Source organism: Amphiura filiformis, chromosome 11, assembly GCF_039555335.1.
Source record: "Amphiura filiformis chromosome 11, Afil_fr2py, whole genome shotgun sequence".
NCBI lineage: Eukaryota > Metazoa > Echinodermata > Ophiuroidea > Amphilepidida > Amphiuridae > Amphiura > Amphiura filiformis.
In genome coordinates, this window is record NC_092638.1 from 28,002,165 (window position 1) to 28,015,755 (window position 13,591).

The 13,591-nt window shown below is 35.1% G+C and overlaps 1 protein-coding gene across 1 annotated transcript in view; it reads right to left on the minus strand.

The window, feature by feature from the left end:
• Nucleotides 1-9,705: 9,705 nt before the first annotated feature.
• The window catches only part of LOC140163613 (heparan sulfate glucosamine 3-O-sulfotransferase 6-like), a 114,376-nt gene continuing 110,490 nt past the window's right edge, over nucleotides 9,706-13,591 (minus strand). Inside the window, 2 exon segments of the mRNA XM_072186928.1 lie at nucleotides 9,706-11,256; nucleotides 11,259-11,407. Coding sequence (XP_072043029.1) covers nucleotides 10,769-11,256; nucleotides 11,259-11,407 — 637 coding nt within the window. The 3' untranslated portion in view covers nucleotides 9,706-10,768.

The window sequence follows — 13,591 nt, forward strand, 5'->3', positions numbered from 1 at the left end:
AGAAAGTGATAGGTACAGAGTTATTCCATAATTTAAACCTCACAGAGGTATGATGGGAATACCAGTAATTAATCCTTTCAATCAACGCACCCTGTATACTTGTACAATTTAAAAACATATTTGCAGGTACTTGTTTTCTCGCAACTTCATCAAAATCGGTCTACCATAAATACCTGTATAAATATTAACATCCATGCTGGCCCCACAGCAAATTCATTTTACACTCTTGAGGTCCTTCCAGGAGCTCCACACAAAATCCATGAAATGAGACACTAGGGCCCACAACATGCTCATCTATCAGGGGCACAGTTCTTAAACCCCAATTCATTGAATGACCTTTGAAAATTTGGGTACAAAAACTCATACTCTGCAACCTGAGGTCAAATTTTGCACTATGATTATGTAATTGAGGTTATTAGACTAGATGCTATTGGGATGAGGCATTGTGGTCCATAGTGAGACAATGCCCACAAGATTACCTTGTTTCCCAATAACCCACGCACCTTCAAACCAAGGTGTCTGTTTAATTCCCGGGTTTAATTGATAGCAACACTAGTTTGATCTGTTATAATTCGCTCACAACTTAGGTACTTTATATGCAAATTGAAGAAGCACTTCTTGCAAACATGTTCTATAATAGTCACATGAGAGACAGAAATTATTTCTAGGGGTAGTGAAACTTGCAGTATCGTAAAAGTGGATATTTTTGCACGATTAATTTTTCACACTTTGCCAATTTTGAATGGTTCCCTTGTTTTAGACATGCAATTCTTAGTTTCCTTACATTGAACTTTACACAAAAAAAGAATATATCTGTGCGTCGTTATTTTCGCGGGAGCATCTTGGAAGTGGAAAAATATATGTAGCGCAAAAATTTCCACTTTTACAGTATGAGCCAACAATGATCTCATTCTCAATGCCATAGCTAATTGACCCCCATACAATAACTATATCATAAAAATTAACCCCAGTTGTTGGGGTATGAGTTTTTGTACTCAACACATTCAAAGGTCATTCTATTTGTGTACACGCATATTAGGGTTAATGAACGATGCCTTGCAAGATGAGCATGTTTGAATGCTAGTATTGGGAGTTGAGTAGTTAATGGAAAGGGAAAGCTATCTGCAACTCCCATGGCATTAATGTGATGCTGTGTGTAGCAAGTTTACGGCAATGTGGAATTTTCATAGCACTATCGTGTGCATCTAACAGAAAATTGGTTAAATATTTAAAAACTTCAGTTTATAGTCTTAAAATCAAGGCAAAACAATGTGCTAACGTTAGATCATTTTTGCTGGGCTAAGGTTGTATAATACGGTATGACACTCATGAACTGCACTTTTATTATGTGCATGCACTGGTGTAAAAAAGATTCAGATGGTGTCAGACAGGAGTGGCGACCTATGGTACCATATTGTACAAGTACTGACAACCTGTAAAGTGTGCTGAGGTTTGTGGAGCAACATCTAGGCATTGTGTCTGTGCGTAGCGCGCTATAAATCACTGCGCTTTAAAAAAAAAATTTTTTTACTGCTTTTACCATTTTCACCTAGTTAAACCAACTTTATACTTCTGTTGTTTGTAACGACTAGTAATTGAATTTTGACCAATGATCTTGGCTGTTCTTTCATAGTATCCAGAAACAATCTAGCTTATTGGATAGATTCAAACTTCTTATACCTAGCAAGTTAAGTCAATACTCTTGAGCTTCTGGAGAAAATCATCATCATCAGAATGGACAGTGTATCCTCGACATGACAACAAAGATGAAGTTTTTCTCTTGATTTTTTTCATGTGTTTATCGTTTATGCGAACAGTTTTGTTCAAGAATTTCCAACCTACAAAAATGCAGTTCGTTATCCCAAGTACACATTTCCAAAATGTAGCACAGCCTGTTGCGTATTCTTAATCCAGAGAGGTTGCGTCAGATTCGTGCTCGCTGCTTGCGCTTCGACATGTTACCAAAACGATGAACATAACATCATCACTCATACTTGTTTATATTTTGAGAAAATGTTCCATATCACTTTAACATAAGAGCCTGCCGATAGCAATCCACAGCTAACTCCCATAGCATTAACACCTGATATAAATTCGATTAAAAGACTGGATATATAGCGCATATCACAATGGTTTCATCTAGAGGCTGTTTCAACGTCTTCCCTGCATGCATTGCAACATTATTGTAAAATGGGCTATTCCAGATGAAATCCATACACCCCCTATGGAAGACGCAATCTTAATCTCTCCCCGGGATCTCTCCCAGAGGTGATGTAGATTTTAAACGGAGTCGCCCATTCAGGCAACCCCATTTGAAATTCACACTCCCTGTGTGGAAGATTAAGGTCATGTCTTCCATAGGAGTTCAGTATTTCAACTGAATTATCCCAATGTGATGATAGAGATGCTATAATTTCAACATCATTTGACATCAAATTGTAGGCCTACAGGATGAAAATGGGTGGAATTTTTATCAAGAGGAATTTTCATCAAGACATTTTTCATTGAAATGAATAACTGGATCTTGGTGATGTTTTTTGATAGGGTGACACAAAAAAACCCTTATGAAGTTGCTTCATTCGGAACATTTTCAGATGTTAAATTTTGGAAAAATGGATGAAACCAGAAAAGTTTTTACCACACGTATGCATACAGAGGATATAGCTCATCTTGCCTTGTATTAAACAACATTATAATGTAGTATGATCACACCTCGGGTGTCTTGTCCCAAGTTGAAAGTGCCGGCAATACCTTTACGTGATTATGTCGTCAACATGCAGAAAAACCGTACTTCTACATGGGTGTCTACGCCCTGTGGAATCAGGTTAGCGTACGAGATATTCAAACCTACCACCACAAAATCATGCATGGCGATACTTTCAACTTGAGACAAGACAGAGAACAGTAGGGGTTGATGGCGGCAATACCTTACAATCGTCGTTGCGCAGGAAAACCTCCTATGTGTCATTGGCCCTTGAACATGTTTAAAGCAAAACTCCTATGTAACTGGTTGGCAGTTTTGTTTTAAACATGTTCAGGGGCCACAAACACATAGGTTTTTCCTGTCCAACGATGCAATGCATTGTGGGATAGTACTGACTCAACTTCTACTTACACCTTGGGGATAACATTCTTTTGCCTTTCAAGGATTTCTACATCTAGGCATATTTCTCCAAATTTTTCACTTTTTTTTAGCATAGCAACAGCCCTATTGAATGTATATATGCGACTTATGATTAACTGAATACCAAGATTACAAATTGCCATATAGATGTGGTTTAACCCCGGGTTTAAACAACTTTAGTAAAACTTATTTATGGACTTTTCTTGAATAAGATGAAGGAATTCGAACACAAGAAAATGCATTTTGTTTCCAGTAAATGTGATTAACCAGCAATGTGGGCGAGTGCTCCTTCAATTGCCATGATATAATGAGATATGTTTTGTTGTTGTAGTTTTTTAAACTTAAAAGTTAACAGCATCATGAGCATGTGTTTCAAGACTTTTTTGAATGATATTGAACACAGAAAAACAGGTTTTGTTACTGGATAAAAAGTCATAGCTTTGGATGCTTACATTGATGAATATAAAGGTTTTTTGACAAAATATGTTTTATTTCGATAATACAAGAGAAATTCATTCAAGCAAGGCTGTGGCAGCCAAAGCATGGATCATTGGAGCTCACACCTCTATATATTAGAATGAAATGACAAGAACTGGTTCAGATAAAACTTCTCCACCAAATTTGTCAGTGATTACCCCATATGTAAACAGCATTCGACCAACAACCCTCACAAGATCTCTGAACATTCGCACATATATTTTAAATACAAGAATAGGTCAATGCACTTTTGCAGTTGGCAGAATTTCGTACCCATTATCAAATATGTTTCAGAAAAAACAGCCAAGCAAGCAACATTACTGAAAGTAATTAATAACAACAACAAAAAATCTGACAGCGGAAATTGTACAACTAAATTTTGAACAAAAAGTACAACCGACTTCATTAAGCACAAAAGGTATTGCTATGGTAACCTAAATCCTCCATTGTTACCGAGGGTGCCACTCTTAATGATGGGTGGGCCGATGTCACACTGATTGGGGTTCCACTAGTTGCATCACTGCCCATCCATGGAAGCCAAAACTATTAAGTAAAATCTACCAACCTTGCAAGAAAAAAGGGTAAAAACCGAACCGAACAAAGGATTTGTATCGAATCTTGTCAATGCATAAAGTACAAGTGCACGTACCTGCTTATTGAACGCAATTCAATTGCACTGTTCCAGTTGAAATCCATACACCCCTATAAAGACATGACCTTAATCTCCCACACAGGGGGTGTAGATTTCAAATGGAATCACTCATTCAGGTAATCCCATTTGGCAATTCACACTCCCTGTGTGGAAGATTAAGGTTGCATCTTCCATAGGGTGGATGGATTTCAGCTGGAATAGCCCACTTCCATTTAGACCCAGTTCCTTGATTCAGCTCTATATTCCACCTGCCTTTTTGCTATTGAAGCCTCCTCTTTCATGATTTTGAGAATTGTCCTGTTTTGGCGATAATAATGTTTATCGTCATGGTTACTAATAGTTTGATACTTATCTCCCATTGTTGTCACACCAGACATACAACTATTGAGTAGATTGTATTCAATCTATTTTGGGGGTAAATACATCAATGTTGAAGCCTGTTATACTTTCAGTCATGTTTCTCAAAATAATTGTTATCCAAATTGTTTTGATAATCATAGTATTATTGTCATAGTAACTCATGAATTGATTTGTTGGCAGATTTTTTTTGATCAGATTTAAATTATGTCCTGCTAGAGATTTTGATCCTTTAAGTTACAATCTGTGGTTTATTAATAATTCTATATTTATAATGTCATTTCATGTGCTTGACGGCTAAAAACGGATTGCTTTATTCGTTAAAATGTATTTTCTCATTTGATTCGTAAGGTAATCCTATTTTATTACAAACTATTCTTGATTACTTAAATCACAGGGACTCTGCCTGTTGGTGAATGATCTGTACCTCTTTAGTCTATGATGATGATTTCACAGCAACAAATTCACTACAGACAGGATTGCCAAACCCATGATTTGGAAGCCCAATTGGGCTATTTTTTTCAAAGATATTCCCCATGACTTTCCACAATTTCCTGTCCCATAGAAACAAATGGTTAGGAAAAAAATTGGGGTGACTTTTCAACATTAGTTCCTGTGACTTCCTGTAGTTTCCTGTCACATGGTTGAGAGAAAAATTGGGTTACTTTTCGAATAATTAACCCCCCTCGTGATTTGGGCTGAAATATTTTGGCAACCCTTACTACAGATGACCAGAGGGAGGACAAATACGAAACTGAGGTGATACGAAAGTATGACGGAAATTCCAATCTCTGCTGGATACCAAAATGTACCAGTATAGACAAAGAAAAAGAGTTCAACCTCGGTGTGTCAACTTGGCCATTCAACAAAGTAGATGCTATGATCACAATAGGGAGATAAAACTGATTGGTTCATGTTAAGGGCTGGGGTATGAACGTTTGGAGAGTATTTATTGTGGGACATTAGAGCACATCAGACATATCGAATTGCATTCTGAATACGAAGAATGTCCTTCTGATATCAAATAATTTTGATTTTTGAAATTGCAATGTAATACACATTTTATGGCAAATGATTAAAAATTGATATTTTTGATATTTAACAGTACTGAAAGTGAACTTTATAAATCTGATGATTTATACTTAAAGTGTATGTAGGTGGGATGAAAACCGGACGATCAATTGAAAATTTTGACCTTTCATATTGAAGATATGGATTTTTTCCCAAAACACCAAAAAAAATTAGGTCTTTTTAGGGAAAAAATCCATATCTTCAATATGAAAGGTCAAAATGTTCAATTGATCGTCGGCTTTTCCTCCCAGCTGCATACAATTTAAGAATATATCATTAGATTTATAAAATTTACTTCGAGGACTGTTATATATCAAAAATGTGAAAAATATCAAATTTTAATAATTTGTCATAAAATTTGTATTATATCATGAATTTCAAAAATGAAAATTATTTGATATCAGAAAGACATTCTTCGTATTCAGAATGCAATTTGATATGTCTGATGTGCTCTCATGTCCCACAAAAATACTGTCGAAACGTTCAAAACGCTCATTCCAGATCTCTTAACATCATTAATTTATATAATTTCACCAACATCTGGTAACTTTTGCATATTATGTTAATGTGTTAAGAGATTCCACACATCAGTAATTATGATAAATTAATGTTGCTTTAAATACCACCCATTGTGTACATTATAACATAGCGTACACACTACAGGTACGAAAATGATCGGTACCCATCACTTTTGGTGTTTATTGAAAAGCTTTATGACTTAAAAACATTAATCTACAAATTTAATTTGTTGGTTTTCGTACTGTATTTAGATGGGATAGTCTTGCCATAACTAATGGAAATTGATGGGTACCAATCATTTTGATATAGCCTGTATAACATTTTAAATAGGGAACAGTTAAGGTCTAAATCATTACAAACTTGACATTAGATATTTCAGCATATTTCTTACATGGAATAATGTATCCAATAGTAAACTTGGATTTGTGTCAAGTTTGGATGATGCACTTAGACCTCTATATTCAGTTTGGTTTACCAAAACATAGAAAACAAAGTTTATAGTTCTGGCACATGAGCTGTCACACATCTCATCCATATAGAATATCTCCCTGAAATATCTCCCAAGTCCTTAGAAAATATATCATATGCCAATTCTTATTCCCATACACATGTATATTTAGTTCTACCTACCAAACACACATTCTCTTACAATGCTTATTTACCATTATTTAAAGCATCAAATTGGCTAAAAGTTGCTTTAAAATCTGAAACAAAATATTAAATCAGCCAAAATCTGCCGCATTTTTGGCTAATGCTGTAACATTAATTTTGAAATAATAAATAATAATAAAAAGGCCCATTGAATCTGGGATTGAGGTTGGGTATGGTTTACAACACAAGAATGTTTGCTTTTTTATAATAAAGAAAATATCACATAAACCTGACTGCATGCTATTCAGCTTCTGGTCTTGACATGGTTTAACCCCATGAGAACTACCTGCCTATTGGTCAAAAAGAAGTTTTCATTATCAATTTGAACAATCAGCAACATTGTTAGAATAATTTCACCACGCAAAACAATCAGGGTGAATTATTTGCAAAGCTCCATTCTGATTGGTGATTAAACTGAGGATATCACTTAACTGACCAATCAGAGGCAATGTTAGATTGGCAGGTAGTGCTCAGGGGGTTAACAAAAATATGCAACATATATACAGTTACCATGGTTACAAGTCATTTTGCTCTAAAAATCTGGCTTGAAAATTACCACTGAGTTTAACGAAAAGTTACATAACTACTTATAAATGCTGACCAAGTACTGCACTACAGAGATACAATCAACCCGTAATAAATCATCTATATACATGTGTACAACAAACATACATATAAAAAGGTATAACAAAACAAAAACATTGTAATAGTCAAGTAAATACATACGTACATTGAAGGTAATTATGGTTTTGGGGTGGGCTAGCAGAGATATCTTATTATTTCGATATTTAAATAAAATTAGCTACTATTTCACTCATTTCAGTAATAGCAAATGCTGATATTAGTGTACTCGGTATCAACTTTGTCAACAACTATGATCAGTTATTTAGTAGCGCAAACTGTCCATAACTGACCAATTGAGTTGATTCGGATGATTCACAATAACCAGCTTGCCTGAGTAAAAGGGGTAGCTGAAACCTCTCACCCCCAAATACACAAATAAACACATTTTTGGTAAATATAATAATTTTACAAATTCCAATTTTACAAAAGAGTTAACATTTGTTGAGACCAACTTACAATTGATCACAAATCTTTGTAAATTATCCCACAATGAATGTGGGCCATTTTCAGGAAAAGGGCTGTTTTTCAAAAAATCCAGAGATGGATTAATTGATGTACCACCCATCAAATTTGTGGAAGAGTAGGCCTTTAATAGAAGTGGGTAAAAAATAAGAGCCTCTTATGTACATATAGCATGATCATGATTCAGGGCCCTTATATTAAAAATGCATGCAAACAAATGCTGAACTAGCCAAATATATTTACCAAATACATCAGAAATGAATACATACAGCAGGAATTGGTGGGTCCTGAGAACAACCAGCAATTCTGTTTTTTTCTTTAATTTGCTCACAATTTGAGGAAAAGTTATGAAAACTTTGGCTGAAAATTAAACTTTTGGTATCGTGATAGGTCCCAATTTCTGGGAAAGTTGGTATATGGATGAGTCCACTTTCAAAATCTCAGTGGCACACACATACCCAAACCAAACTTGAGTGCCCCCCCCCTCCCGCAGACCCATACAAAATAATAATAGTTTCAAAATGGTGAGAAAAAAAATGGTTTGCAAAATGGAAGCAGACAATACAAAGCAACTTGGAGACTAAGATTTTGATTTTTTTTTCTAGCAATAAATAAATATTTTTTGTTTTGCTATTTTTGTTTTGAAAATAGTAAGATCGGAATCACGACTTAGCTTGCGCACACCATCACTGTTCATTTTCATGGATGTTTCCTCAAACACAAGCAAGGGCATATGCATGCCAAATAATTTATTTGATTTTTTACCAAATTCTCTTAAAATGTTTGGCCATATGTTGCTCTGTTCAAAGTTTTGTATGCATAAAAATATTTAAAACAATTATTTTATAAATCAGTAAGATAATTTTTGACAGTGATTTATTGTTCCATTTTTTATAAAAAAGGTGTAATTTTTTAATGTTTTCATATGTTACACAACAAATATTAAGTTGTTCAGAAGTACGTTATTTCTATTATTTTACATACATTCTTCTTTTAAATCTACAAGTCTTGCATAACTGATTTTCATAAAATCAAACATGATAGGAAACTTCATATAATTAACATTTCTTTGTAATCATAAAAAACCTTTGGCCATAATTCATTATGTACATGTATAAATGGGGTATTCAATTCAAAATCCATACTACCCCTGTGGAAGAATTTGGAAATATCTTCCACAGAGGGAGTGTGAATTTCAAATAGAATGAACACATTAGGCAGTTTGAAACTCACCCTCACTCTATGGAAGATTCAGGTTGAATCTTTGTCAGAGGGTGTATGGAATTGTTCATTCCATTTGAAATTCATACTCCTCCTGTGGAAGATTTTGGAAATAACTTCCACAAAGGGAGTATGAATTTCAAATAGAATGAACAAATTAGGCAGCTCCATTTGAAACTCACCCTCCTTCTGTGGAATATTTAGGTTGAATCTTTCTCGGAGGGTGGATGGAATATGTTCATTCTATTTGAATTTCATACTCCCCGTGGAAGATTTTGGAAATATCTTCCACAAAGGAGTATGAATTTCAAATAGAATGAACAAATTAGGCAGCTCCATTTGAAACTCACCCTTGTTCTGTGGAATATTTAGGTTGAATCTTTCTCGGAGGGTGGATGGAATATGTTCATTCTATTTGAATTTCATACTCCCCGTGGAAGATTTTGGAAATATCTTCCACAAAGGGAGTATGAATTTCAAATAGAATGAACAAATTAGGCAGCTCCGTTTGAAACTCACCCTCCTTCTGTGGAATATTCAGGTTGAATCTTTCTCGGAGAGTGGATGGAATATGTTCATTCTATTTGAATTTCATACTCCCCCGTGGAAGATTTTGGAAATAGCTTCCACAAAGGGAGTATGAATTTCAAATAGAATGAACAAATTAGGCAGCTCCATTTGAAACTCACCCTCCTTCTGTGGAATATTCAGGTTGAATCTTTCTCGGAGAGTGGATGGAATATGTTCATTCTATTTGAATTTCATACTCCCCCGTGGAAGATTTTGGAAATATCTTCCACAGAGGGAGTATGAATTTCAAATAGAATGAACAAATTAGGCAGCTCCATTTGAAACTCACCCTCCTTCTGTGGAATATTCAGGTTGAATCTTTCTCGGAGGGTGGATGGAATATGTTCATTCTATTTGAAATTCACACCCCCCTGTGGATGATTTTGGAAATATCTTCTACAAAGGGGGTATGAATTTCAAATTGAATGGAACATATTATGTAGCTCCATTCAGAACTCACCCTCTCTCTGTGGAAGATTCAGGTTGAATCTTTTAAATGGAGCTGCATAATGTGTTTATTACATTTGAAATTCATACTCCCCCTGTGAAAATATTTCCAAAATCTTGTACAGGCGAGTGTGGATTTTACATGGAATAGCCCAATAGTACTACTAAACAATGCAACCCTGTCATGATAAAAAGGCTGTATTCTATATTAACATTACTAACATGTTACTTTCATATGTCATAGCTTTGGTCAATTTCTGTAAAAGAGAGTAACTTGTTATACGGACCTTTCAAGTAGGGTCCGTCAGTCTGCCTTTTTTTGCAAATGACCCCTAAGATCACCAAAATCTTGAAATATTTTGCAATTTCGGAAAATATCCAAAAATTATTTTGAAATTTGGGAATATGAGTTTCTAAATAATTAACTTTGACCAATTACATTTGAAAAACATACTTACTCCCCCTGTAGATGATATTTCCAAAATCTTCCACAGGGGTAGTGTGGATTTCAACTGGAATAGCCCAAATGATAGTGATGCAAATAGAATATAGAACCTTTTATCATAACAGGACTGAATGACAATATGCCACTATCATAATTTAGCCGGGCTGGAATTTTCCCAGTTAAAGTTTATCCCCGTCATTTGATACAAACGCTCGTTATAAGGCTTATAAAAGTATTGTAATCTTTTAATTATATACGGATCTACATCCGGATGTTTTCTACCCTTAGACTCGCCTAGACACTTCGGGTCTTGACGAACCGTCTCTCCTTTCTTCAGACATGGAAATCCTTTGGTCTGGTTGAAGTAGAAGTAATTCTCGTCGATCACTACATCCAATCCCAGGAATTTCTGCATCTTGACGAGTTCCTCCGCCGGATTCCGCACCAGATTCTCGCCGTTCAAGAAGACAAATTGGTCTATAGGAAAATAATTCAACCAGTTCCTGAGATGGTCTGCATACATGCTAATTCGGACAGGACTCCAGTCCGTGTCTACTATACCTCTCTCATAGTCAGACAGAACTACCTGTTCAAAAGGTGGCTTCCTGCCTTTTGTTAGAGACTGTGTGTAGTCGAGATTAATCGTGACACTGGGTCTCGGAATACTACAATGAGTTTCACATTTTTGTTCATCTCAAAAACTCTCTTAGGCACTTCTGGACTGGGGAAGTAACCTGGCGTTTTCTCCATGGTAATTTGGCCTTCCAATGTAGCTGGCATTTGTTGTCTGAAATGATACAAAAATAACAAGAGGGTAATAAGTTAGGAGTTCTTATTGAATCCTTTATCAGCATAACAAGTGAATTGTGTGAATAAAGTGTACATACATGCCTTTCATTCAGGAGTGGTAGCGAGTGAGCCTGCTTTAAACACATTTGTTTATGAAGTGCTTTTATAACATGCCCCACTCAAAAACCATGATGCCCCTCAAGTAGCGTGAGCAAAACAAGCATGCTTGTTGGCCATCTCATAGGGTACGAGATAAGATATAGACTTGAGCAAAATACAATTTAAATAAAATATCTTTAAAAAACACATTTAAAAGAGAATAATGTGACTGGACACTGGAGCCAGGCATTCCAGCATGCAGTGAAAAATAGCTAAAAATAAGGCCAAAATTTGGTTGAAATTTAAGAATAGGGAAGTATGTTTATAAGGAAATCTTGGTAAATGCTTCACAGTTCCTGGTACCAATGGATCCAGGGAACTGAGTCATATCACTTTCATTTTAATAATACCCAGAGATCATATTGTACACTTCCCACAATGCATTTCTTCCATTTAAATTTTCTGTACTGATTTGCTATCTAGTGTAACATGGGTCAATAGTGACAAAAAGTACCACAATGAACAGAGCACATCCCGAGCACATCCAGATCTTGCAAAATATGTTTATTTCTTAAGGGATCTAGAATGAGCGTTTATTGCGTTCGACAGTATTTTTGTGGGACATGAGAGCACCTCAGACCTATCGAATTGCATTCTGAAATCTGACGCATGTCTTTCTGATATCAAATAATTTTCATTTTTTGAAAATCACAATATAATACAAATTTTATGACAAATTTGATATTTTTCAAATTTTGATATATAACAGTCCTCGAAGTAAATTATATAAATCTAATGATATATTCTTAAAGTGTATGTAGCTGGGAGGAAAAGCCGATGGTCAATTGAAAATTTTGACATTTCATATTGAAGATATGGATTTTTTTCCCCAAAAGACCTATTTTTTTTTTGTGTTTTGGAAAAAAAATCCATATCTTCAATACGAAAGGTCAAAATTTTCAATTGATCGTCGGCTTTTCATCCCACCTACATACTCTTTAAGTATAAATCATCAGATTTATAAAGTTTACTTGAGTACTGTTAAATATCAAAAATATCAATTTTAATGATTTGCCATAAAATGTGTATTAAATTGCGAATTTCAAAAAATCAAAATTATTTGATATCAGAAAGACATTCTCCGTATTCAGAATGCAATTCGATATGTCTGATGTGCTCTAATGTTCCAAAATAAATACTGTCCAAACGTTCATACCCCATCCCTTAACTATCAACCCATGTTTAGCCAGTCTATGAAATGAGGTGATGTATCATGTTACAAAGGATTCTGGGAATAAAAAATCTTATCTGGCTTTAAATTGCCCATCTATGCCCTAACATTACATGACAATCCCAATTTTGACTAAAATGCATTTGATCAGAAATGAATATTTTCATCAATAAATACAAGCTCTACATTAAAGATCTGTGACCCGCCCGATTGACAGCCTCATCCCCCATTTTTATTCATCCAATCTTGAGATTTTGGTATCAGAAGAAAGCTCATATTTTTCTTATTACCCTGAGATGTTTCGTTTAAATGGTGTGAACAAAAATGTAGTCATTTGTGGTTACCACATGGCCACAGTACACTGGAAGTGTTATTATTATGGGGTATTGTTATACATGTTTGTGCTTCTCATATCAAAACCGCTGCAGCAATACAACTCAAAATCTGTAAACGTATTGTTCTAATGGTAGGCCTCAATTTAAGTAAGATAGAAAACAAAACATGAGAAATCGGACCACACCTCTTTAACATCTGCCTTGCATTGCACTTTTGAAAAAATAAAAAAATATTGAGACTAACAATGACTTTTGCAGTTAAATCTACAACAACGCATGTTAGCCGGGGGCTATGAACCCGATTTTGAATGCTATCTCGATCTGGCTTATATACCGTATATTATTCGCTGCAAGAACCTACCCACACACACATACTGACCAAGACTCACCACCTACGGCAATTCGCACTACAATCCTATTAATGCGCTCATTTTTGCGCAATTAATTTTCTAAGCTTCAACAATTTTAAACAATGTTGTTTGTTTTTGTACTTCCCTGTAAATTTCTATAATGAACT